General features: G+C 48.5%; 1 protein-coding gene across 1 annotated transcript; it reads left to right on the top strand.

Annotated features, from left to right (window-relative positions):
* The first annotated feature begins 529 nt into the window (after positions 1 to 529).
* LOC144167571 (monocarboxylate transporter 12-like) lies at positions 530 to 25,712 on the top strand. Its single transcript, XM_077696795.1, has 7 exons — positions 530 to 655; positions 8,870 to 9,185; positions 9,785 to 9,928; positions 12,370 to 12,781; positions 14,396 to 14,883; positions 19,237 to 19,392; positions 24,685 to 25,712. The coding sequence occupies exons 2-7, from the start codon at positions 8,975 to 8,977 to the stop codon at positions 24,720 to 24,722; spliced, it is 1,449 nt and encodes a 482-aa protein (XP_077552921.1). The 5' UTR covers positions 530 to 655; positions 8,870 to 8,974; the 3' UTR covers positions 24,723 to 25,712.
* The last annotated feature ends 604 nt before the right edge of the window (positions 25,713 to 26,316 follow it).

The raw sequence follows: 26,316 nt of genomic DNA, 5'->3' as shown, positions 1-26,316 counted from the left end.
CTAAAGTAACCGCGAGTTTTATGCCTTCCCCTTCGCGTTTATTTTATTTATTTTATTTGATCGCATTTCATTATGTCCCTGTTTGGATCGCATCTCGTTGTGACATCTTCAGTGAGGGTCAAAGGCCAGGCCAAGGTCTCAAAAAGGAATGGGACCCACTGCGGGAGGGGAGACAAGCGTGTACCGCTTAACTTTTTTCTTCTGTTTTTATAGCAGTTACCTGCCTACTCAATCCCTCATTGTCGTAGAAAACGCACTGCCATTGAATTATCCCGTACGGTGTCTATTTCATCTTGTCTACCTTTACTTCAAGATAGCCTGCGAAAGCATGCAGCACCTTGCGGTGAGATTGAAACCTTCGACTCTATGCCCCCGACGAAACCTTAGGTTTCGTCCCAGCAGCGTGTAAAAATGCGCGCGGGTATGTGTACTCGGCGACCGGCCTGTACAGGGCCACGTATGCGATCGAGTGGGACCGCGTAGCTCCCTTTGGAGCGGCGCGCATTTCCTTATTGGCGTCAATGTTCGGCCTGCTCATGGCACCAAGAAGCCGGACACGGCGTCGGCGGCCTTCTGTCGCCCTAGGCACCATCACTGGAACAGCGCTGCTCGGAAGGCAACCGCTGACGACACGACGCAAGTGACCAAAGCAACGGTAAGGCTATAGGTCCGATCGGTTCCTCATTTGAGCGGTATGGACACCCGTTTCTCGCGCAAGTGCCACGGAAACTCATATCCGGAGATATCCCAGAGCCTCGTTAACTATCAAACAAATGCGTGCCCTTACGACAAACTCCGTAAAAGTTTTCGAATGTAAAAATGATTTTATAGTACATCGTTCCAGGACGTCGACTTTCTGGTATAGTGGAAGAATGATTTTTCTCGAAGAGAGACGTTATTAGTGGCACTTTCCCTCGGGGATACTCATGCCAGGTACAGGATATGGTGATGCAACACTGTTGTCCTCTCGATTCTAAAAGAATGGGTGGGAGGGCATTCTGTGGCCTCGTTAAAGAGATCCTGGACTAAGGAACCCAATTTTTTTTTTTAAGGAAATAAAGTTATTTCACTCACTCACTTACCGAAGCTACACCTGGAGCTAATGAGGCGCGCTTTAACGTGGACCGGTGTCTCGACACGCTGGCATTCTCGTTTTCAGTCTTCACCAGAGTACTATCGGTGTTGGTCGACCCACAGTCGATTTATCGCTAGTGAGACTATCAATAAGTACGGTCAACCTATCTATAGTACACTACAGGTGAAATTCCTGGCGTAATGCGGGGTGATACTTGGCTAAATTTAAAGTGCTAGTGTTGTATTATCGATTATTGATTGTCGAGAAATTACCGCCATGACATAAGTTACGAATAACAGTTTTGACATACTGCAAAGAACCTGGAGGAAACTCCCGTGAAGTCTGCTTTCATGCATAGAAATGCTACAGTGTAAAGACGTATCCATAATTACTTGAGGATCTCCTGAACTTGCGAAAATATGAACGTTACTTGACAGATGATCTTGATGATATGTAATCTAACACGAGGTCCCTCCAGGCGTTGTTCAAGAGAGGCAAAGCCCGTATTTGCCCGGTCCCGTGCTGACACTTGTTTTAGCACATCGTTTGCCTCGCTTGATAAAGTGAGACTGTGTGATGCGACTAGTGCAAGTTTACTGTCATTACCGTCAACTTGTGTCCAGCCGTCCGCATGGGATCAACACTCTACATACCGATGTGTAAGTCTGTCACCAAAATCAACAAAATATAAATCTCCATAGTTGCTGGGCCGCTGGTGGGTCACTAGCTAAGCTGACCAGTACTGGGTCACTCATCCCCGGTGACGATCAATCCCTGACCTATACAACTGCTATATAATTTTTTCTCTGTTCTAGAATTCGCTGCAGGCGTTCAGTTCTGTCGAAGTGCTCTTGTCCGTAGCGATAAGTTGAAGCTAAATATGCTTTCTTGTATTGTCTGCGCACTTAAACGACAGCTCAATGGACCTTTTTTCCAGTAGCGCTCTTCGTATGCGCTGCTCTCGCTCCCAGTGACCGATACGCCATTCTTGGCGGGCAAAATGTAAACAAAACTACGCCATATTGGATTAGCCAGTTGCGAACGCCGAGCCAGCTAAGTGGTACTCCGTCTTCTGCGCCCTGAAAATGGCCGACAGATAGGCGCTACGGCTGCCATCGAAAAATTTGTCCGCCACAAAAACCATTCGTGGCGCCTGGGACGGCTTCCTCAACTGCGCAGGCAGGCGGAAGAAAAAGGGGCGTGTTCTTCTATAATCCCCCAAGTGTGGTTCGGGTGGCCGCCGCAAGGGGGCTACGCTACTGGAAAAAGGTCCATTAAGGAGCGATCGCGTAGGTACTGACACAACTGACAAGCACGCTTGCCCTTCTTTTCGCTCAAACCCGGTGAGCCCCGATCTCGCACCACGTGACACGCGCGAGGAGTCCGCGGTCAACCTACTCCACAACAACTCGATCGCGAAAGTATATTGATTGGGAGTTTCTGATTTACGAGCAGCATCCCGTTATCAGAAACACCCCTCAACGATGACGCTGTCACACTATAAAAAACGGCGTGTTTTTGCTACGAAGACGACAAAATTTTGTCGATACGGAACAAATTTAGCGTCTTGGCTGATGCAGCGTCGACAAAGGCAACAATCACAATGATGATGATTTATTTGTGATACAGGTGCAGTGGTCTTCCGACATCTTCACGTTAGAACTTGCAGGTTTAAAATCTTGTGCAAGAGAAAAGAATAGAAAAATTAACTAACCCTAACGGTTCTAATACCTATGCTAGCGCAGGTATTAGAACCTGAGTCTGACACTATGCATGTACACAAAACCAGCTGATTTGCTTTAACAAAAAATGGCAGCATCTCCACTCCGTGGATGATGGCGAGGGTGCGGTGTACGGGGATTCGAAATGTCGGCCAAGTTGCGCCCCGACCGTCATTCGATTTGAGCTGTGAGTTGCACCTTAATTATTCCCTAAATAAAACTGAAACTCACGGCTCAAATAGAATTTCGCTTGATTTTCGTTTGATGGTGGTGTACACACGGATGGACGCGGACGGACATTGGAAGGTCCTAAGGTACTCTGCACTGTTATAGGCGGGGGAGTTAGCCGTTTCCCTCTCGGGTACTAACTCACGGTCGTAGCCGAATGGGTAAGACGACTGACGCTAACTCTGTCTGGTCTACCAGACACAGGCTTGAATTCTTCCGGTGCCTGTGTGATTTTTTTGCGATTGTAAATGCTGTGCGCACGGACGCGGACGGGCATTGTGCGGTCCTAAGGTACTCCGCACCTAAAAGCGTTAAGAATGTGCAACCTTTCCACTAGATAGAGAATTATATCAGCGCTGTTCGCCATTACATACAACAAGGATGCCAAAGGCTTTCGTAAAACAACCCCCTTTTTTGTTCGATAATCTGGTTATGCATGCGCTCATTCCTGTCCCCCAAGGGGCTGATCATCATCGTCAGCGGTGTTACGGCGGCATCTTCGTTACATGGCCTTCGTTGTTCTTCGGTAGTTCATGGCCGCGGTTCAAACAACCACACGCGGTCTTCGTACAATCTCTACTTTACCCAACAAATCCATTAAATGTGGCCCTCTTTTCGGCTTCCGTACTTAACAGAGTCCCGTCTTTAGATATTTCATTTGATGAAATTTGCCCTCTAATGCTAAATTACTCCCTCTGAATCTTTTGACAGGCCTCCTACAGTACCATCTGAATGGTTTCCCTTTCCACGCCATTATTGCAACTGATGCCTCAGTCCGGAAGGAAAAGGGAGGCGTAGGTATTTTTTCTCCTGGTCTAGATTGGGCCTTATCCCTCTGGTTGTCTAATTTTATTACTTCTTTCCACGCAGAATTTCTCGCAATAGTCTTGGCCCTTTGTAAGCTTGGTTCTTCTGAACAGCAGGCCAATAATTCTCACGGATTCATTTTCTGTTTGTTCTGCACTTAATTCCACAACCTCACCCCCCTTCGTCAAGCTCTTGCTTCTTTATCGCCTTCTTCCCTCAGAGAAGCTCGTTTGGTTTGGGTGCCTGAACACGCAGGCATCTGGCCTAATGAATCGGCGGATGCTCTGGCGGGAATGGCATTGGGTGGTTCAGTAGCGGAGGTTCTGCCGCCCATTAACCTCAACACTTCGGCTCGCTTTCGTAGGCTGTGCCTACTTCGAAGTACGCCCGATCCTGTTTACGAAGACTCGGAGCTCGAGCACCTCCGCTACTCATGGAAGTGCAGCACAAGCCATTCGGAAGCTTGCGAAGTCGACCTCACTAGTTTCCGCTGTCCCGTGCCAAATTTAAATTTTTACTTGCACCGCTGAAATCTGGCCCAGTCACCGCTATGCGCATTCTGCAACGAACCAGAAAGGATCGACTATTTTTCTTCTCCTGCCAACGGCTCTCCTCTATACGACGAAGATACTTCCTGTAACCGGCTAAACTTCCCACTGTCTGCTACGCTGATTTTATCATTCGGGGCGAAAGTATTCTGCCACGGTTCTTTGGCGTGCGTTACACTCATTCAGTCTAGAACAAGGCCGACTGCCGTGTTAGCTATCTTTTGGCCCTGCTGGATTCTCCTGTCAAACCTACGCGCATTTTGCTCCCTGCTTAGTCTATACCACACCCTCCGTTATACTTACTCCCTGATATTCATGCAATTGTGTTTTTACCTATTTATTTCTATTTATAATCTCTTCACTTTCATTTATCCAGTCGTCTACTACTAATGCACTCTAATATTTAAATTTTTTTTCTTTTCGAAACCTACATAGTTGCTTTCGGTAAAGCACCCATTTACTGGCCAATCTCCCCGAGTGGGCAAGAGCCATTTAACTGGTAACACCGCCATCTCGTTCCGTCTACATGACATCATCACTGTTCTAAATCTCATGAATCAAGCTTTTATCCAATCCGGATGGACATCTCGGTCCCTCCCAGAGCAGAAAGCATCGCCCACATCCCCCTCAAGTCTTCGGAAAGCCACGTCTGTGCCTGTCACCCCCCAAGCGGAAGCGCGAGCATCGGGTACGCGCCCGCTCTCGCTTGAGGCCCTATGGGCCCACGGGTTAAAGTCACCGGGCTCCGTCTTCACTGGCATCGACCGAGGACATGGTTCCCCGCCAGTAGCCACAGCTGCGGCGCAGAAGACTCCTACTCTGCTGCCAAAGCTGCGCCAGCAAATGCCACAGCGAGCAAAGTTGCCGACTTTTTACAAAAATCTGACGGCAGCCACATCGTCATGGGCCGCGAAAATAAAGGCCGCAGAGGTGCTTTCGCAATTCGTGAGCTTCGCCACAGCACGTAAGGCGAAGAGGCCCACGATAACAAGCGTCGATTTGGCAATGTCGTCACTACCTGGGCCCAGCGGTGGCGCGTTAAACCCCACGCAGCCGAGTGTCCCTCCAGCAGAGCACCCCGACGTTGCCGATACATCCTCCACAAGCGCCTCTAAAGGTACCACTAGCTCAACGGTCCGATCTCAAGACGAAACCACCGCAAGCGAGGTTTACCTGGAACCGGCCACAATGTCCCCTCCTAAGGCCCCCTCCCTTTTCCGCCGTATCTTCTGGGCCACTGCCCCAGTAGAAAGAGAGGGCAGCTCTTCGGATTTACTATGGGCAACGACTGATTGCGCAGCAAGTGGCAGCGAGCTGTCGTCAACCGAAAGCTACAGCTCCAAAAGCCGTACGCGTGTGACGACGGTGTATCATTGGTCATGGTTCGACAAAGGCAAGATGATATCAAAACCGTTTGTACTGAGCATCGCGGTCTCCAGTGTCACCATTACGTTCTTCCTGCTCTTCTCTGGCCTAAATGGCGCTGGAGGAACTGAAGGGGCTGCAGAGGGCACTACTGCTGAACATGAAGGCCATGTAGAAATATCGATTATCGTTCCTCAAGAAGGAGTCGGCGTCATAGATCGAGTTCCTCAACAAACACACCTGGAAACCACCAGGCCTGATGAAGTACAGCCTGGGGACGGGAGCAGACGTCTTGTGCCTCTACTGGGCGAAGTTACCGTGGCCACCGATAACACCACCAGTGATTATGCGGCCACCGACTAGGTTGGCCTCCTTGTTCACAGCGACGGTGTCGTTGGGGAACGATCGTCAACTGTCCCAACCACTACTGATGACGGAGATTCATCCAGCGCTGAAAATACTGCTGCCACGTAGCTATCTACGCGGCGAGATTGACTTTATTTCTTTAACTCGCATTTAATGCCCCCCCCCCCTCCCCAGTGATACAATTCGTTTGGTATTTCAGATATCAACTGGTACGACCGACAATACATTCTATGAAAATTGTATATTTTAGCTGAAAATCTGGCTTGAATAAAAAACGAATAATTTTCTCGCTCATTTTCCACTGTGCCACTATCATTTGTTCAGTTACCGCCATAGCTTGAAGGGGTCATGAGGACAAAATACGTTTGACCTTTTCCAAACATTATTCCGCCAGAATAACTATCATGTCCATCTAATGCAAACCTCAAGAGATAAAGCTAAATTATAATAAAAACCCGCCCAGCATCCACTTTTTAATTTCCATTAGTTCCTAGTATTTATTAGTTCTTACTATGTTTTTATTGTCCAATTTTTATGTCCTCAATGTTTACTGTATATTGTGTCTTGTCTCGTACGCACTTCGCATGTATTTCTGCACTCGGCGGCTTTTAAGTGCACAGCACTTTAGGGGCTCGACTTGTCGTAGCAAGCTCGCTGGACCCAAGTAGAGCCACACGGCGTTCCGTCGTCGCGGCGTAACCCAGAGGCTTCGAAAGCCAAGCGGTTTATATAGTCATGAGCGTTCGAAACTCGTGAACCACTGAAGCTACTCATACATCTCCCAGTTGTTTAGCGCAAAGAAAAGTGCAGGTACAATTGAGGCACAATATACGTAATTTACCGGCAGCGCTCGCATTCATTTCGTTAGGAACGCTCTTTGTGTTGGTTTTTACGTAAGCGAAAAAAAGTGGGAGTGCAGCGCCGGCACGTGTGGGAGGAAAAGCAAGCACAAAAAGAAACAGAACTCCCGCTGGCGCAGTTTCAGGCAGGGGGCGCGAGAGCACTGGGAAGGCGGGAAATTTGAAATCCGTTGGGTGGTAGCAGTGAGCGGATAACGGCGCTACAGCCCATTATGGTGAATCACTGCTCTGCACTTCCGGCAGCTTTCACATTGAGTGGAACGGCTTTAATTTTTTTTTTCTATATGAACCCGCTCTGTGCAGTTTCTTACACTTACCGTTCCCATTTATATCCGCTTGCTTAATTAATGTAAGGCACAAATCGTTTTGATCAGTGTCTTATGTGCACTTTGGTATAGTTAATTGCCCCCTCTACGACAGTTTATAACTTAGTGAACTTTGCAAGGACTTTATAAGAACCATACACCTTACGTGAGAAGGAATAGCCGGCACTCAATCTTGGTGCCAACCACTCCTTCTTAGTCAAGTATTAAAAAAACACGCCAAATAGTGATGTCTCAACACCCACTTTTTCACACTGTTCCTATTACGTCAAATGGAGGAGTTTGCTCGATTTCTGGCTGTTGCCAGTAAACAGATTAGGCAATCGTAATGGCGCTATTTGTCCTTGTTAGGGACATAGTGTGTGCGAGATTCCAGTAATGTGAAGGCGAAAGTCTACTTAGACCTTCTTCTGATCAGCCATGTACTCCCTGTTAATCTTTGCACCCGCGCCGGTCTCCACTTAATCACTACCCTGTACGCGTGTTCCCAAACGCTTCGCTGCACTGCGCCCCTCACGTGACGCGTGTGATGTCACTTCGCGAGCTATTCTATTGGGCAAGTGCTAAAAATAGCCCGTCGTTCCGCGTTTGTGGCCTCGAGGTAGAGTTCTGAGTACTGGCGCTGACAGCCTTAGTTCGAGCCCCAGCGGGCGTAACTATATTTCTCGTTTTCTAAGATCAATTCTACGTGTTCTTTTCGTTAATAATGGTTATTTAATGTTCCTTAAGCCGGTTCAATATCGGGGCGCAGCTCATCATCCCTTTTAATGAACTTTCTGCATCGCGCGAAGTGACGCCACGCATATCACGTAAGGGGTGCTGTGCAGCGAAGCTTTTGGAACTGTGTTCCCTGGATAGTACCCTCCGAAGCTCTATAGCGGCTCATTCGACACCGCCAGAAGCCTCTTGTTCGCCCCCATCGGCAGCTTCCCCTCTCCAAGTGGCTCGTTTTGCACGTACAGCAGTGGCCTACCCACTGCTGTTTTCCTTTCCCGGCGCGCGCTTACCGGCTCGTGCTCCTAATTTTCGTATCTCACATTTTTCTTTAGCTCACAACGCCTTCCATGAAACGTAGATATGAGATATACATTATAAGGCTTGGCTTGCGCCTTAAAAAAAGAACACTAAATATCGCGCAACACGCTATCCACACATTTAAAGAATAATTTTCTAGTATTTAAAGATTAATTTGGAGCCACAAACGTAGCAGCAAAGGCACACACGTATCTACATTCACTAATCGGCTTTTATCCCCTCCCGCAGTTGTTCACGCATTTTTTTCTCGGAGCAACGAATGTCACAAGGGCTCAAATGGAGCACTCATACCACTACAAAGAATACATAATAGCGGAGAGCATAAGCCTAGCGCCAGCGGCAGGGCCACGAAAAAGAGTTATTCAGCCTAATTTCTAGTTTTCTCGCTCTTTCTCTTCTCAAGTAAAGCTATTCAGCGCTATGTCTGTGCCTTCTTCGTCTTGTGCTGTGTCTCGTGCGCTGCGGCTCCACGTTATGTGATTCTCTTTCAGGCGGTATAAGCTCAGCAGTAAAATCGCTGGCATGTCTCCGTTGCTTACAGGGAGCACCGGAGCAGTGGAAGCGACGGGCTCACCTCTGCCGGGCTCCAGTCACCAGACACGCAAGCGATAGGGGAACGGCGGTGTAGTGTCGCAAGTGAGGGGTCATGCCTCCCCCACAGAAGCCCCGAGCTGTCGAGCCGGACTCGCGGGCCTGCTGGCCCGTAGCGGCCTCGGCAGCCGCGTACGTCTTCTTCGCCATGTTCCTGGTGAAGACCGAGTCCGTCACCTACGTTGGCTTCATGGAGATGCTGCAACTGAACAGGCAGGAAGCCTCCTGGCCGCTCAGCATATCACTCGTCGTCTCCCAGCTGGCCGGTGAGTGCGCCGCGTGACGGCAGCATGTGCAGCTCCTGTATACACTTTACATATCGCTTCAAGTCGTCCAAGCAACACATAGTTCCCACTGGTAATCGTTGGAACGCCTAAGTCTGGGCACGCCTTCGAAAATGCCTCGCTGGTTCACTGACGCTATTGGAATTGTTTTGCTATTCTTCTTTATACGATTGCAGCTTTTCTAGTTGTCAATTCAGTTACGGTAGCTTGCGCCGCTCAGTGCGAAAATATTTCAGAAGCGTGCGTCGTAGAAAAAAAAAATTCCTTTTGGTGGTCAACGCCTGTCAAGCACAGACTTGTTTTGTTTAACCAGATATTGCGACTGGACGTCGACGGCATGTTTTAGAGCAAAGGCACTGGGTTGCCAATCTCTTAAAATTGTTTCTATCGTGTGTGAAGCTTTCCGATCAAGTTTACAGGAGCGAAAGAATGCCTTGTAACCAAGAAAGAGCGTCGCCCGGCCACGTCCGTCTTTCAGATCATGAAAACTCTCAGTCGAGGCCACAGAGGTAAAGGTCCTGCCGGCTATCTTCCGTGGCGACACTGCTGTGGGCGTGCTTCACGCTACCACTGACGCGCAGGTCCCGTGTTCGGCATGCTGTGCTTGTGGTTCTCCGAGAGGCTCATCCTGTTCGTGGGCGTCCTGCTCTGCGCTCTGCCCATCATGGCATGCGGATTCGCCAACAGCCTCACCGTCCTCTGCCTGCTCTACGGCGTCCTCTTCGGTGAGCATCAGCCACTTTTGCGCACTAGCGAGAGAGAAAAGGTAAGAATGGCACCGCATTTGCTCACATCGCTGAAAATGTCGTCGAAATACGGTTGTCTTTCGCCCCCCCCCCCCCCCCCCCCCTTACGCTCTTACCCTCCCTTCCCGCTGTTCTTATGATAAGCAGGCTTGAAATATGCTAAAAGCTTTTCAATTTTCCCGTGTTGCACTGCTTGTGAGCCATCTCTTGGGACATTTTGTTATTGTTTGGAGTTGAATGAATGCTTCCAGGAAGTTGAGACTTGAGCGCGAGAGCTTTTTGCATTTTTTGGTCAAAATAATGCTTTCAGGGCGCTTTTTAGTGTGCAGCACTTTGGCGGCCGCTATACTGGGGTTTGACATCGGCGTCGGTGTCGTGACACCGCGAACGATCGAGGACAGAAAGAAAACGGCGGAGGAAAAAGTGGCGAAAGTGTGAGGGAGAGGACAGTATGCTGAGCATGCCCGAGATGCTCCTCAGTGGCGACGCATGGCGAAAGTATGAGGGTGATGCAGTGAGACATGCTAGGCGGTGGCTACGAGCTGCGAGATGACGCAGTAGCAGCGTGTGCCGTCGTCCGCTCGACAATGATGCGCGTTCACTTCCTGAGACGCAATTCGCGGTTCCTTTCTGAGACGCAGTTCGCGCCGCCGACACAGAGGCGTACCATCGCTCACGAATGGGTGCTGCCTCACGAGTGGGTGCTGCCTCAGCACACTGCAGCCCTCAGGAGTGAGTGCTGAACAACGAGTGAGGCAACCGCTGGATGTGCTTCACGTTCTCCTCATTGCGGGCCTCATCCGAACCACGTGACATTTGCACGGGAACGGGACGTTCAAACACGATTTACAACAACATTATCCGCCCTACTCCGCATAACTATTTTCCTTTCCTTTGTTTGAGGTGATCTCCACTGCACAGAAGTCCACCTGACAGCCCTTTAGTCGTTCTTTCGCAATTGTCTCGCATCCTTTCGACATATTCGCAAAGCAAAAAGTTCTTTGCTTATATATATATATATATATATATATATATATATATAATGTCGTTTTCGTGGCGGCTGTTATGTTATGGATCCAGTGCTTTCCGCAAAATTAGTGTCCCCGCGTGTCACTAAATGCTGCGATCCGGTAATTTCATGTCCAGACTACGGAACAGGAAAATAGTACGCAGGTAACGCGACTTTACGTAATGTGGTCGGTACTAAAAGTCACCGGTGTCATTGTTTAGTAACATTGCGCCACTTGCAAGAACGATGTGGAGCTGGCGTACGTGGATGCTTTCGGATAAACGCGTGCACAAACTCTTTTTTTATTGCGATAGTACGCCTTATGGCATAAATACTATGTCACAAGTATAGATTAACCCCCGTTTCGCGAATAAACGCAAGAAGGGAGCGGTGTTCGGGTCCCCATATCCACCGATGAAGGTCAGGTGGCCTGCCAGGGTGGAGGCCTGTATCTCGAAGGTGTCGTGTTCTGGCCGCTTCCAATGAAGGGCACGTGCACAGCAAATGTTCTGTGTCCGCATCTTCGGCCGGAGCCGTGCAAAAGGGGCAGTTCTGTGTAACTTCCGGGTAACAGCGGGAGAAAGGGCTACACCGACACGAAGTCTTCGTAGCAAGACTTCATGTAAGCAAGACTTCGTAGCAAGACTTCGTAGCAAGGGAGGTCCGTTCCACACGGTGGAATTAGAGCTCGTGTGGCGCGACGAAGATCTTATTTCATTTGGAGAAACTGTCCTGGGGTGTCTAGTGTCAGTAAAGGCAATGCTCGTGGAACAAATGCAGTGTGGCAGGCACCATCCGCCGCAATGTGAGCGGGGAGCGTATTTCGCCGGATCCGCGAGAGCCGCAGAGGGCAGGGGTACGTATCCCGTATGTCATGAATGTCCCTCGAGATAGCTGAGTCGTTTTTATTAACAACAGAGTTCGAATGAACTGTTCCGCATTCTCACGTATTTCAGCGGTCTCAAGTTCTTGCCACTCTAAACGCACAGCACTCGCGGCAAGCGGATTGCGTGCGGTTTTATTCGCCGTTTGTACATGGCATGGCCGACGATAAAAGATGCATAGAAGCAGCTTGACGAGCCCGTCAGCCCAATTCTAGTTAGCACAATACGCACGTTCGAGTAAAGGGAATTGACATTAACAAGCTTTTGGACTAAAGCAGCTCTAAATATCTGTGCGTGGGTTAGAGGATGTGTAGTCAGAGCTCGATGCCATGTTTCACCAACAAAACCGAAGCTCTCGCTTTCACACCCTGTATGGTTAACTCGCTGACCACTCGCTGATTCCATCGTCATAACCTGTATAGCTTAACGTGCGCTAACCTCTCGTCTTTTATCTTTGCGTACCCTGCTCAGTGGCAAGGTGAGAGCATTCTCAGACGTGCCGTCTTCGTGCTTCGGCGCATCCGCAGGGTTGGGCCTCTCGTGCGCCGAGCTCGTGCCCTTCTCCGTGGTGGCGCGCCACTTCGCGTCGTTCCGTGGCACCGCCCTGGGCCTGCTCTTCATAGTAACCTCCATCGCGGGCTTCGTGTCCCCCCTGGCCGTGGAGTTCCTGCGCCAAACGTACGGCTTCCGCAGCACGCTGTTCATCCTCGGCGCGCTAGTGCTCAACATGTTCCTCGGCTGCTTCATCGTGAGCCGCATCGACCGCGCGGGGGGCGTCGACAAGGCGCTTCCCACTCCTTCTTCCAAGACCAAGGACGTCCCCACCGAACCGCCTCGTCTGATCATCGACAGGCGGAGGTCCAGCTTCCAGGCGGCCTCTCTGGGACAGTCCTGCTCCATTGAGCTGGCCCAGTCCATAATGTCGTTGGACAAGACAAAGTGGGTATTCCGGGTGGCAAGATCTGGAGAGACATCTTTTGTTCCATTCTATCGCACTAATGGGGAGGGGACGAGGGAACAAATTGGGAGTGGACCAGTCCATAATATCGTTGGGCAAGACAAAGTGGGTATTCCAGGTGGCAGGATCTGGAAAGACATCTTTTGTGGCATTCTATCGCACTAATGGGAAGTGGACGAGTTCCATTCTATCGCACTAATGGGGAGTGGACGAGTGGACGAGGTGGACGAGTGGACTAGTGGGGAGTGGATGCACTAATGGGTAGTTGGAATGGACGAGTTATCACCCATGAGTTGAGTTGGTATGGCAAGCTTGAAGGTGCTGTAATTTCTCCGGCAGCCCCATATTGCAAAAGCGAAATGGAGTTACATAACAGCATTATCTCTACCGACTCAGGTCCTTAGATAGCGCCGGCCTATATAGAGCCTATGCGTCTACTATTGTCATCAAATATCCGCAGCGCAAATCGCATTCCCAATACTTTCAAAATCCATATCTGATCTTCAGCAACAGGACTGTTTCGGGTGCGACTGAGATTTCACTCTGCGGAATAGTCCTCGCCGTCCTTTCGTTTAACGCTTTACGCTAAAAACTTTGGTCGATATTGACTTCTTATTACCTAACAAACATTCCTCAACTCTTCTTCTACTCTTAACTGAGGTCATTTTCTAAGAGTGTTGCTTTTCGCACACGAATATGCAGTTTGCCACTCCGGGAACGAATTGTCGATAAAGTGAACGGCCGAAGCGTCGTAAGCCGAAATACAGATCGCATTAGCGCTAGTGTTGAGCTGTATGAACTTGATGGGCTTAACTATGTTTATTACACTAGCCGCATTCAGTGTGGCACGAATGTTGTCGGGGCGCAGTTCTCGCTGCTCGATCGATTCGCGACTATCGATACTGTAGGCGTCTTCGGTCAGCGAGCCAGTCACCCGACGCGGACTTTTGATCGGCCAACGTGTTCGTGTTGCCGTCGGTGTCGTGTGACAAGATGGCCTACCGACTCGGAAGTCGGCGGCGCCATCGTGGCGTCGTCGTGTCGGCCTAGCCACCCAATTGCAAGATTTCTGCCTCGTGACGAACATGGGAGAATCGACGACGTTACATGCGTCGGAATGGCGGAACCCAAAAACACGCAGGAAAGGGTGGGAAAGCGGCGACATACCTTCAACGAAAGTGTGAGCTTTCCGCAGCACGTGAAAACGTTATACTTGGCACAGATGACATTGACCACCAAACCTAACGATTGCGCTAGTTCCTTTGATGTGCTCAAACCGCCCTTCAAGACCCCTTTCAGTTTCATTTTCACTGCGCTCTCCTTAACAGTAATACGATTATAAAACATTCAAGCTCGTGATTTTTCATTGCGCAGGGCAGTTAAGTCAGTTGGTCTGACCACCCGGGCAGACCGGTTGACGTCCGTCGCATACAGCGGCATGTTCTCAACTCGATAGTAAGAACGCTTGCGCGGTCGTTCCTACTTCATTGGGCGGTCAATTTGTAGTAGTGCCACCCACTCACTCCTTTTATGTGCTGATGGTTGGTCGTTTCGTTGCATGTGGCGGATCCGCTCCCCCTTCGCGGCTGCTGCAGTTCCAGGCGGGCCAAGCTGCAGCGCAGCCTGCGCTCCCTGGTGACGCTGACGTTCGTGCACATCAGCGTGTCGCGCGCCGCGGCCCTGTTCGCGCTCACCACGGTGCTGATCACCATAGTGGACTTCGGCGAGGACAACGGCCTGACGGGCTACAACGCCGTGTCGCTGCTGACAGCGTACGCCATCGGGGACCTGGCGTCGCGGCTCTCGACGGCCGTGGTGCTCGACTCGCACGTGCTGAGCAGCAGCGCCACGCTGCTGCTGATGTTCTCCATGCAGACGGTCGTGATGGGCGTGATGAGCTTCGAGAAGAACTACTGGGCCCTGCTGGCCTGCTGCTTCGTCACGGGCCTCTCGAGCGGCGGCCGGGTCTTCACCTGCACCGTGATGGTGGCCGAGGAGTTCGACGACGACTCCATCTCGCTCAACTTGGGCGTCATGAACTTCCTCTCGGGCTTCGCCTGCCTCATCAGGCCACCCGTCATCGGTGAGCCCGTACCGCTATACCTCACTGACGCCTTCGCATTCATTCCGTCAGTTTGGGAAACCTACAGGGGGGTGGAGGGAAGTTCTAGCAAATGAAATCAAGCTCACACTACATGACAAAAAGGAAACAGGAGAGAGTCGGGAAGGATTCAGTCAGTCTAGAGCTTTCTTTGCCACGGCCAGACTGTGGAGGCGCGCTGAAGGATCGCGCGCTCGCCTCCTGTCCGGCCGTGGCTATACATTAGGCGTGAGAAGGGGGAATAGAACCAAAAACAGGAAAATAGGGAAAATATCTGAGGGTGATTACACCGCAGCAGTAAAACGCTACAACTTAAAGCTCAGCGAACGCCACTAGCCATCTGTACAAATCCGTCATCGGGTGAAGTGTATGAGTGCCTGCGCCACCTTAAGCGCTGATGAAGTTGAGGGTGCCACAGACTTCTTATCGGAAAAGGACCGACTAGCGCCCAGCTTGGTCACCGTATAGTCGAAGGGGGTGGTCTCTGGAACGAAAAATGGGGCCACTTGCTCAAGAAGTGCCTTCTCTCCGGAGTGAACATTGTGTATTCGGGGAGATGACAAAGGAGGATTGTCTCAGGTCCTCCTGGTCTGGCCGTTGCAAATCAAATGGAACGGTGCGTTGCGGATGCGGGCCAACTTCTCTGATACGTGCTTGCGCAAGTTCTTGCGTACTTAGTCTGGACGATGTCGTTCGGCGGATAGGTGCACAAAGGCTCCCACTAGCTTTAATTTAGGACCACAATATCTGCTCTTACGTGAAAAAGGCGGGAATGCAGGAAGACTACATAAAAACCAATAAATCTGCCTCTTTTTTTAACACTCCATTAGGAGCAGTGAGTGGTTACTTGTACGCACATGAAGAGGCCTTCATCTAGCTTTGACTGCGCTTCGGTGGACGCTAATGCTCCTATATTTATTTTATGGCATTGCAGGCGCATAGCAACCTCACGAAGGCGGCGAACCCATTATTAACGCAGCAGATGGTACAAATAAGGTCTGGGTACGATCAGGCCACGACTAGAAGTGAAACCCCGAAAGGTTAGCGTTTAATTTTTCCCAGTGAAGGCAGCTTCTGAACTCTTAGAGAGCTATCAAACTCTAAATACAATATAATACGGTTCAGTGAGGTTGGAAGAGTAGCTGAATGCATGGTTCCTAAATGGAAGTCTGGAGAAGCGTCCCGAAGAGGCAAAGCGGTGTATCGCTTTATTGCCTCAATGGGAGCTGGATAATGCTTAAAGGGGCCATGAAGGCAAAATGCAAGTTTGGTTCATTCGAAAGATCTCCTTGTTAGAATAGCACTGGCACCACTTTTAACGCAAACTTCACCTCTAATAAGCTGTATTATGAGAGAGAGAGAGAGAGAGAGAGAGAGAGAGAGAGAGAGAGAGAGAGAGAGAGAGAGAGAGAGAGAGAGAGAGAGAGAGAGACGTTTATTAGGGAAAAAAAGGAGGTGTCGCGCGATTGTCTGGTGCCCTCCTTCCAGGGCCCCAGACTCTTCTGCTCCTCTCCGGGCTCGAAGAATTAAGTCCTTCTGAATCCCGAAGTCGGAGCTGGCCAGCGCTGCCTCCCATAGGGCAGGCCCTGTATGATGAGAAAAACAGAGAATAGGCATGCGACCAACTAGCTACTTTTGCGCACTGAGCTTGTGATGTATTATGGTCAGCTAATTCAATGCAAATTAAACGGTGATTCTAAGTTTGCAGAACGGACTATTTACGCTTGAATTTATTGCACATTCTTTTTATAGAAGTAAGAATGGGAATGGTGGGGCAAACAATAAAACTTCCTAACTAGTATGTAAAACATAGAATTCTAGCACCATGTGGTTACGGTGCGCACTATAGGCTTGCCATAGCTGCACAGCTGTCCGGCGCGTTGGGCTTGTCTGTCACGACACTGGCCGACTAGCATAAGCGACACTGTCTTTCATGACCCTGTTTGTCGAGCATACCCAATATTTCACGAAATGGTTATTATCAACCGTGACAAAAATAATCCAGGTGCAAATCCGGTCACAATAAAATGAGTGCGGACGGCAGTCCTGAACGGTGTCGTAGCATCATCTAGGACGACGAATGGCACACAAGGTAACAAAAACCATTTCGCCGTTGGCTGCATCCGTAGTCAACATACTAACATTTGTTTCACGTACCTGTCCTTGTTACGTCATCGCGGACGTCACAAAACACAGGATGCCGCGTGAGTATCGAAATTTCGGCTTAAATTGTGTAATTCTCACTGAATAAAGCATCGTTTACTGCCGGTCAAGCGCTGGTGGCACTATAAACACAAATTCTTTCGGATAAAACAAACTTATTTTGTCTTCATGGCCTTAAGTCTTCTTGTTGCAACTAACGGAAGTAGCAGAGAGAGAGAGAGAACGTTTTGTAAATGATGATGAGGTACTTTTCACTAAAAGTGAGGCTGGCAACTTCAGATGGAGTGAGTATAGCGTGGCGAAGAAGGAAAGAAAATGGGCAAAAACGAGGCAGGAAACCATAAGAGGGAGAATAAAATGAAATGAAATAAAATAAAATAGGGGCGAAGCAAACAACAAAAATTCGAATGACCCATATCCTTTATAGTTCCGCTCCGCGTCTGGTTATCGGTGGCAATTCTGTGGTTAGTGGGAAGTGCGTGGGGGCCATGCGGTAACCATGGTGACTATGCGTCGAGACCACCGTGGTCGAGACTTACGTGCGCAGTACGGACAGATTGCGTCCTTAAGTCGGACATGTATCAAATTAGAACGATAATAATGCCTTCTGCTGACGCAAGATAGGAACTGTGCACAAGTCGCTTAAAGGATTTTTACCTGCGATAGGCATCAAAGGAACGAATGAATGAATAAAATTACGCCGTCAAAACATTACAACCGTACAAGCGCTGAAAGCCTCTGCGATGATTGGTTTTGGTTCTCCGTATACCTTTCGTCCACGCACATGTTTTGCGTCTGCGCTTACATCACTGTTAAGCTGGCCTGAAACGATGCCATGTCGCTTTGTGGGAGCTGGTTCATGGTCTCAGCTTGTATTTCCAGTGAGGTTTTAGTTGAAATTACACTTTTCACCCAGGTCCTAGGATTCCAGGCACCATTATTTGCCGGGCAGTGGTCTTATTGGGCCAGCCACCAATCTTTCTGATTTCGCCTGCAGCATATGGCGAACAAAACTGGTTCTCGAATGGCTCGTTTTCATTTTCGTTTATTTCAGTCCTCTCAATGCACAGATCTATGCCACCCAACATGATGTGTTTTTAATCACGTTGAAATAAATTGGACGATCATAACAGCAAACCACCCGCTGTAAAGCCAGGAATGCCACATAACTCATCCGGTATTCCAATAGGATAGCAGGATTATTTGTGATGGGATTATTTGTGATGGTATTCTTACCTTCTTGTTTTTTTTTTTTTTTTTTGCTTCGGTTAAGACAAAGCCATGTACGTAAATACACACGCGGAAAAAATGTTGCTGATTTGATTCCATTGTGCTGTTTGTATTTTCTGGTGAGGTTGAAATGTCAAAAACTGGTCACAATACCGGCCAGCGCTCTGAATGAACACCGGATGGTGTAAGTTAATCCAGAATCATTCAACTAGCTCATAACTGAAGTGTTGCCTCCACGCGTTGATGATGATAATTAATTAACTAGTAAGATTTTATTCGCCAAGTGATGGTGTCGGGAAACTTATTCCAGCCCGTTCGGTTCAGCCACTCATAGCGCGGCTTCGGCGTGGGTTGTGAGAAGCTACTTAGCTGTACTCTGGGCCGAATCCCCTTTTTTCCTTTGGGGGAGGAGGTAGTTAAAGGAGTTAAAAGCAGAGAGGGGACTATTGCCTAGCACACTTACCACCTGTAACAGGGAAAAAAACTATCCTGTGCCTAATAAGTTTTTTGTGCCTGCCCTAAGCAGCGCTAGTGTAAAAGCAAGAGTATAAAACATAGGTATATCAGTCCTTTTTGGTAAGATGACACGTCATCACCCCTGCTACAAAAGGGAAACCAATAGCAATCATCAATCATCATCATCATCAACACGCCGCAGCTACACCTCGGCTATGAGGTACGCCGTAGTGGTGCGCTCCGGGTTAATTTGGTCGTCTGGGGATCTCCAACGTGAGCCGAAACCTCGACACACAGGAGTTTTCATTTCTCGCCATTATCTGAAAAGCAGCCGCCCAGGCCGGGATCGAACCGGCAAGGTCAAACTCCGAGAAGGAAAGGCACGGTGACCATGCTGATGTTCTTCTGTGTCATACTTCCTTCACGCACTTCAACTTGGAACTGTGTCTTATAGAGAAGCAAACAGTGGCGCTTGTATACATGCAGGCTACTGCCGCGACGTGTTGGGTTCATACACAACTCTGTACATGCTGCTGGGACTGCTCAACGCCGTCTTCACGGTCACCTGGAGCATCAAGCTGCTCCTGTCCAGGCGCAAGAAGACTCCACCGCCCCTGAGGGAGGTGTTGCAGGAACTGCCAGGTGAGACAGGGTGCCTGTGGCTGCCATTGCGCTGGCTGTTACGGTAGAAAGATAGTCAAAGCCTTTTACGGTAGAAAAATAGTCAATATCCAATCCGACTGACTGGCGTAGATTAGAGAAAGGAAACCTGGACTATAGAAGCGAAAAAGATGGAGTCTAAGATAGGGAAAATCGGCACAAGCGTGACACGAAGTACAGTGTGATGGCGCAATATAAGTATTACGCGTTGGCGCGGAGCCGAAATGCTGTTAGTTCCAAGTTGCGCCAGTTACTGGGAAGGCAGTGGGTGGTCTGTCTTTTTTTTTTTTCTTAAGGCGAGCGACTTCTCATTGCACTAAGTATAATTCAAAACAGATGTGCTATTTCAGAAAAGTACTGCATAAACGTGCGTTCCATTGCTCCGTCATGGCTTCCGCCAGCACTGCATGCACCACCGCTGTCAGGAAACTGACGAGAGAATAGCAGGCATTCTCAAAAGAAACAGCGAGCTTTATTCGCAGTTGGGCTTTACTAGTTTGCCCCATATACATACCAGCGATATCGGCTGGCAGTTGTCAAGGGAGTTCTTGATGACGGCCTTAAAATCGTAACTGTCTTGCGGATCTTTCAATCGTCGGGGAAGGTGACCAGACTACGGTGATTGTGGGAATATATGAAATAAAAACACACTTGGTATGAGTGCTGTGTATTCTGGCATTAATGTTGTCAAGGCCGTCCGATGTAGATGTCTTAAGTTTATCACTTGATGTCCCTTCGAAAGAGATGTCTATGGACAAGTGCCATGTAAGCGCAATCAGCGTCAGGTATACCAATGGTACTTTGGAATTGTATCGTTAATACAAATGAGAAGAATTTCATAAATTCTGATGAACATTCATGGTTTGTGTCGAGTAAGAAAATAAGATTATTGTCATAGTCTAGGGATATGGTATGACAAATTTTCTGCATTTTAAGTAGTTCTGGCAGGTCTTGACAGACGTATTTATATCGAGGTAAAAATGCCGAGCAATAAACCTTGAGACAAGCTGGCAATTTAAGCTGGGCTGGAGGAGTATTCATTCACATAGTATTCCTGTATAAGCGCGCCTTTTTTGTTATGTAATCTGTGAACTGACTTGTAAAACTGTCCATTAGTCCTTCTGGTAACTGTGCAATTAAATAAATCATTATTTTTTTCATGTGTGCCAGCATACGTTTTCGTAGAAAAAAACCAGTTGTCATTTACTGATCGGGATAAGAACAAGGAAACGAATGTTTGAAATAGACGAAGTTCAAGTTCAACGTTCCTGTCTTGGTAGTTTGCATTGCTGTAATCCCGTATATTTTCAGACGAGCCTGTCCTTGCTAGTGGAACGCCTAAGAGTAGATTGTGATCGCTGTACGCGTGAATGAATAAATACTATCGACGTGTTAGGAGTGGTGGAAGAGGGGGGGGGGGGGGCGTAAATTTCATACGTTCGCACTACGGGTTGGCTGATTAACGACCTGAAATATATTAGTCTCATAAAACATTGAGGAAGTCCTTTGACTTCCTCAATGAAGATGATAGATGGGTCCAATCGATATGTCGGGAAGATGATAGATGGGTCCAATCGATATGTCGGTAATTAAAATAGCCGGAACGTAAATGTTATCACACGGGTACTCTCGAATGCCATTTGTTAAACTGTCAGGAAGTTTATCGACAAAGGACAGACGGAAGGCTGGTGGGCGATAACGCACCCTGATTAAAACGGCAGCCAACAGAGTTGCGCAAACAGTAAGACTATTTCGAGGAGACTGGTAGTATCAGTTACAAATGATGAGAGCGTTTGCTTGATTCCCAGGAAGATGCCACCGTCCTTCTTTCCGTCCTGTCAATTCGATAAACATTAGAGGGTTGTTTCCAAGAAGTATTTCGTAATCCAGGTTTCTGTTAGTACTAGCATAGAAGAGTTACTGTTAGGAAACGAAACAACCTCGTCGTGTTTTGGCATCAAGGTGCGAACATTAGTGAATGAAGCTTGCACTGCTGAGGGTACCAGGCCAAGTCTGGTTTTGTTGGAACATGTCAGCATGGGTTGTTGGTAGGGGCCTGCTTGCTTTCACGGTCTAGCTGTCTTGTTACTCGTGCAATACTTACAGTAGCAGCGTTATGAACGGGAAGAGTATATTTATGGCGGTACAACTAAAACGAGAATTCAACAGCTTCGTACGTTGCGAACAAGAAAATAGAAAGAAAAGCAGAGAGCTCGCTGCAGTCGACTTTGTGCCACCCGGCCTACTGACGGACCTCGAAGCAGCCAAGACTGACCGTTTAATCTAAGTAACCCACCGGGAGAAAAGCTCGCGTGCAAGTGACACGCACCCGCGGTGGCGTAGAAGATATTGTGAGAGTTTTGAGAACACCCTTTTCAGTCGGCGTTACTAATTCAACATATAGGAGTGAAATTTTTAAAAATCCGCGAACATGCTTTTTGAAATTTGTGTCATGGTTTGAGGAGGGAAATCATTAGAAATTCCCGAACATGCTTTTTGAAGTTTTATTTCATAGTTTGTTTTTGTATATATATTCTCTCTCTCTCTCTCTCTCTCTCTCTCTCTCTCTCTCTCTCTCTCTCTCTCTCTCTCTCTCTCTCTCTCTCTCTCTCTCTCTCTCTCTCTCTCTCTCTCTCTCTCTCTCTCTCTCTCTCTCTCTCTCTCTCTCTCTATCTCTATCTCTCTCTCTCTCTCTCAGCCTGATTGATTGATTGATTGATTGATTGATTGATTGATTGATTGATTGATTGATTGATTGATTGATTGATTGATTGATTGATTGATTGATTGATTGATTGATTGATTGATTGATTGAAGTGTTTAACGCGCCGACGCAGCGCAGGCGATGAGGCGCGCCGTAGTAAAGGGCTCCGGATTAATTTTGGCCACCTGGGAATCTAACGTGCGCCGAAATCTCGTACACGAGGGCGTTTTTGCTTTTCGCCTCCACCAAAAAAGCGGCCGCCGCGGCCAGGTATCGAACCCGCCACCTCGTGCTCAGAAGCGCAACGCCTTAGCTCCTGAGCTACCGCGGCGGGTTTGTTGTCTCCGTCACTACAGCACATCATGGAGTGCAGTTAACACAGAAAGGAGTCCAAGGGTAATTTATTGTCACTTTGCAATAATAATTGTCTGAGTATTATTTGGACGCGAAAGACAATTCGACATCTTTATGGGCCTAACAAATACCTAGGGGATTTGTGAAGACAAGTGGAGCTTTTTTCGTACCTTTAGTAGTGAATTTTGGTAACTTTTTGCCTTAATGTACCTCTGCCTATGATTATAGAGCCAACATGTGCTCGCCTCCGTGAGGCGCGCACATGTAAGCTCCCTACCTGAGACAAGGAATGTGCTGTCTCGACCCAGCGATTTCGGTTGGGCAATGATCACTCGGCCAGTCCAGTCAGTCAGTCAGTCAGCCAGCCAGTCCATTCAGTCAGTCAGTCAGTCAGTCAGTCAGTCAGTCAGTCAGTCAGTCAGTCAGTCAGTCAGTCAGTCAGTCCAGTAAGTCAATCAGTCAGTCCAGTCAGTCAGTCGTCAGTCCAGTAAGTCAGTCAGTCATTCCGGTCAGTCAGTCAGTCAGTCGGTACAGTCCGTCACTCAGTCGCACTAGCTCAGTTTCATCGGCATAGATAGCTATGAAAAGAGTTACAACTCCTTCAGAGTTACACTTCAATCAATCAATCAACCAATCAATTAAAAAAATCTTTATTCCAGAGACAAACTGAAAAGGCTTCCAGGGCTAAAAGCTGCATTACACAGCTTGACGCCCCCCCCCCCCCCCCCCCCCCCCCCCCAGAGGCCAGTACAAGGCATGTAGGTGACGATAGACAATGATAAATCATGGAACACAGCAATTAACACTGACACTGCAGTTGAACCAAACACTTGCATTGTAACAATACAAAGCACGTTGAAAGCAATAACAATTTTACACGAGTAAACATACACACAATACATTTGTACAAACAGGATAGCACAGGTTTCAACGAATGGAGTCCTACAAATTCACAAAGCATTCGCGCAGACTCCTAAATGTGAAATTATCAGCGCACCTGTATGTATTTAAAATGAATGGAAAATTATACTGAAGCATTTACAAGTGAATTCTTTGTCTAAGGTGCTGAAACTAGCCGGAAGCCTTGAAAACCACAGGGCTGACGTAAACTTGAGCGCCCCAACGCAGATTCCTAAACCCGTATGAAACTCCACTGACAGGGCCACTACGAGTACAGCCTGAAGACACGTGTGTTGTGTTCGATTTCAGAGGGCGCCGCGTTCCCCGAGTTGACTGTATGGTCAGTGCGTTGAAGCAATAATTAAAGGTGCAACGACCGACGCTACAGCTTGAGAGTGGGGCTCGTCATTCCCACCACGCAGATATCCTCGCTCAACAAGCATGCCCTGCGAGCGCTGACTGGGGCGGGTGCGTCGTTCGCAGGTACAGCGAAACGAGGCAGAAAGGGACAGTGTTAAACATCGCGGACAGTGCTTATTGCACGTGCAATCAAGGGTACTGCACACAGACTAATCCTGAACCGACAATAACGTGAGAGTGGGGCATTAAACAGCACGGCGCAGAGATCGAGATGGTTAGAAGACCAAGATTGCGGCTCAGTGATACGGATCAGACGGAGCTCGCGGGACGTCCGCGCAGAGCACATGAGCCGAAAGACTTCGCCGCTCGTGGCGCAAATCGTAGCGCAGAAAAACGTTTCGGGCAAGGGCACTACCCTCGCTAAGGCGTGTGCAACAGCATCGTAGCGCGAGAGAATCCTTTAGGTAAAGCCAACTGTAAAGAAGCACGTTGCGTAGCAATCTACGTTCGGGAAAGCTGGCCACAAAGGGAAGTGTCGCGATCTCCACGTGAATAAACAACGCAATGCTCGATTTGTTAGTTTTAGTGTTCCCTAAGTGTTACGAATGAGTCAAATGTGTACATCCTACCGTAGTACTGAACTTTTAAAATGTGCGTAGTGGTACTGCGCGTACTACTATACTCGTGCGTGTCTGTGTGTGCGCGTGTGTGTGCGCGCGCGCGCAGCGCATCCGCCAGTTTGGTTTGATTGAATGTAGGGTTTAACGCGCCGACGCAACGCAGGCGATGAGGCGCGCCGTAGTGGAGGGCTACGGATTAATTTTGACCACCTGGGGATCTTTAACGTGCGCCGAAATCTCGATCCGCCAGTTAGGACACCTCGACTTAGTAAATTCGCAGTGCAATGTTGGTACTTGCGTTACAGCGGCATCTTTTCGGCTTTTACTTCATTACAGATGCGAGAGGTCGAGTTGGAAGCATCACGTCGTTCTGACACGCCATCTTTGCTCTTCTGGTTGCGAAAACGACCAGTGCGAGAACTTAGAAGTCAGCTGACGGTCATCATGAGACCCGAAAGACCGCGGCAAGGGCTTCCTCTAAAACGGCCGCCAACTATGCACATTTTCGCGATGCTCAATTGAGAGAGACGAAAAGCCCGCAGGTCACAGAAGCTCAGGGGTTATAACTGGTCTGCGTTTTGCGGCTTTTAGGATGCTCAAAGCCACCGGGTGAAAAGGATATTATTTTCTGCGTTAGTCCTTAGCTTATTCGATGCCGCTACGCGTGCGCAAAGTCGTCAAAGCTCCCCGTCAGACATTGTTCACTGCCACTGTTTGTATTTTTCCTCCGTCGTGTCCAATTGACGCGGCATACCATGGTCAGTCAGGAAGTGTCAACCAGGTCATCTAGATAATGACAAGCTTTTGTAGTGCCTTTTCTGCGTCACCCATCTCCGCCCCCATTCGGCTGATAAGGCCGGTGGGAGACAACTGAGCAACGAGGAGTGACGTGTACGGACCCGACATTATCTGCACTGCTTTCTCGACCCATTAATTATGATGTCACTGGACGGAAGTTTATGCACCGTGTGAACAGACTGGTACTCCACAGAATTTCATCCCGTACGCACGCAGAGCAAAAAAATAGCATCTTTGTAAATGGAGGCGAATGTCCCTCAGTGAAGATGACGGCAGTGCATGACGTTGGCTTAAAAACAGAATTGCGTTCTTTGCGTTACCGCTTGTCAGTTTTTTTTTTTTTTTTTGCAAAGTCTTCTGTTCAGCCTTTTGCTTCATTTTCGCCGGTCAAATTCATAATTTATTCGTGTGTTCGACCTGACATCACGATGTTATGAACGAGAAGGCGATAAAAGAACAGGGCGTTGCTATGTGCCTTGCCTTTTCCTTCCCGTGCATCTTCTTTTTCGCTGCAGACACCACAAGCGTGTTTTTTTTTCTTCTTCTCTCTGACGATACGGTGGAGAACCTATTAATAAAGAATGACATAACAAAACCATGGCCTCGTGAGTTCCTATAAAGCAGCCATGGCAAAACGCGAAGAAAAAAGGAAAAGTTCTGTTCGATCAATTATCTCCACTTACACTATCGTAATGATTAAAGGTGTTACTTCCGCCAAACCTGCATTTTTGTGGAACTGCAAGGCGTCATGCGGTCCTGGCTGTGGGGGTACTCGACAAAGAACGCTACGCATTCAAAAACGCAGTAAGCTCCGCGCATTTCTGAGGCCCTACTTTCAGTGTCGGTGTCAAGACCAACGGTGGAACGTTTCTTTCAAGGAAGCCATGTTAGCAGGAGAGTCGGTGCTCCTGTATACCAAACACGTCCTACACTCACCGTTTATCGCAATTTCCCTGTGCTTTGACTTCCTTGAAAAAATATCCAATGCAAGCTAGTTCAACGTAATTACAACTACGCACAGTAAACCAAAATATCCCAAGCACTTCTGCAACTGTACATGTCATGCGTTCTTTTTCACGAATGTGCTGGTAAGCATAACGAAGTCATCAGAGCTCAACGACGGAACGAAACTCCTCACGCATCGCCATCCAGGACGTCGTTCTGTTCGTT

This window comes from Haemaphysalis longicornis, unplaced genomic scaffold, assembly GCF_048455015.1.
Source record: "Haemaphysalis longicornis isolate Haplotype H1 unplaced genomic scaffold, Haemaphysalis longicornis Haplotype H1 scaffold_2, whole genome shotgun sequence".
NCBI classification, from domain to species: Eukaryota; Metazoa; Arthropoda; class Arachnida; order Ixodida; family Ixodidae; genus Haemaphysalis; species Haemaphysalis longicornis.
Note: the sequence above shows the minus strand (reverse complement) of the source record. Positions and strands in the feature narration are given on the sequence as shown.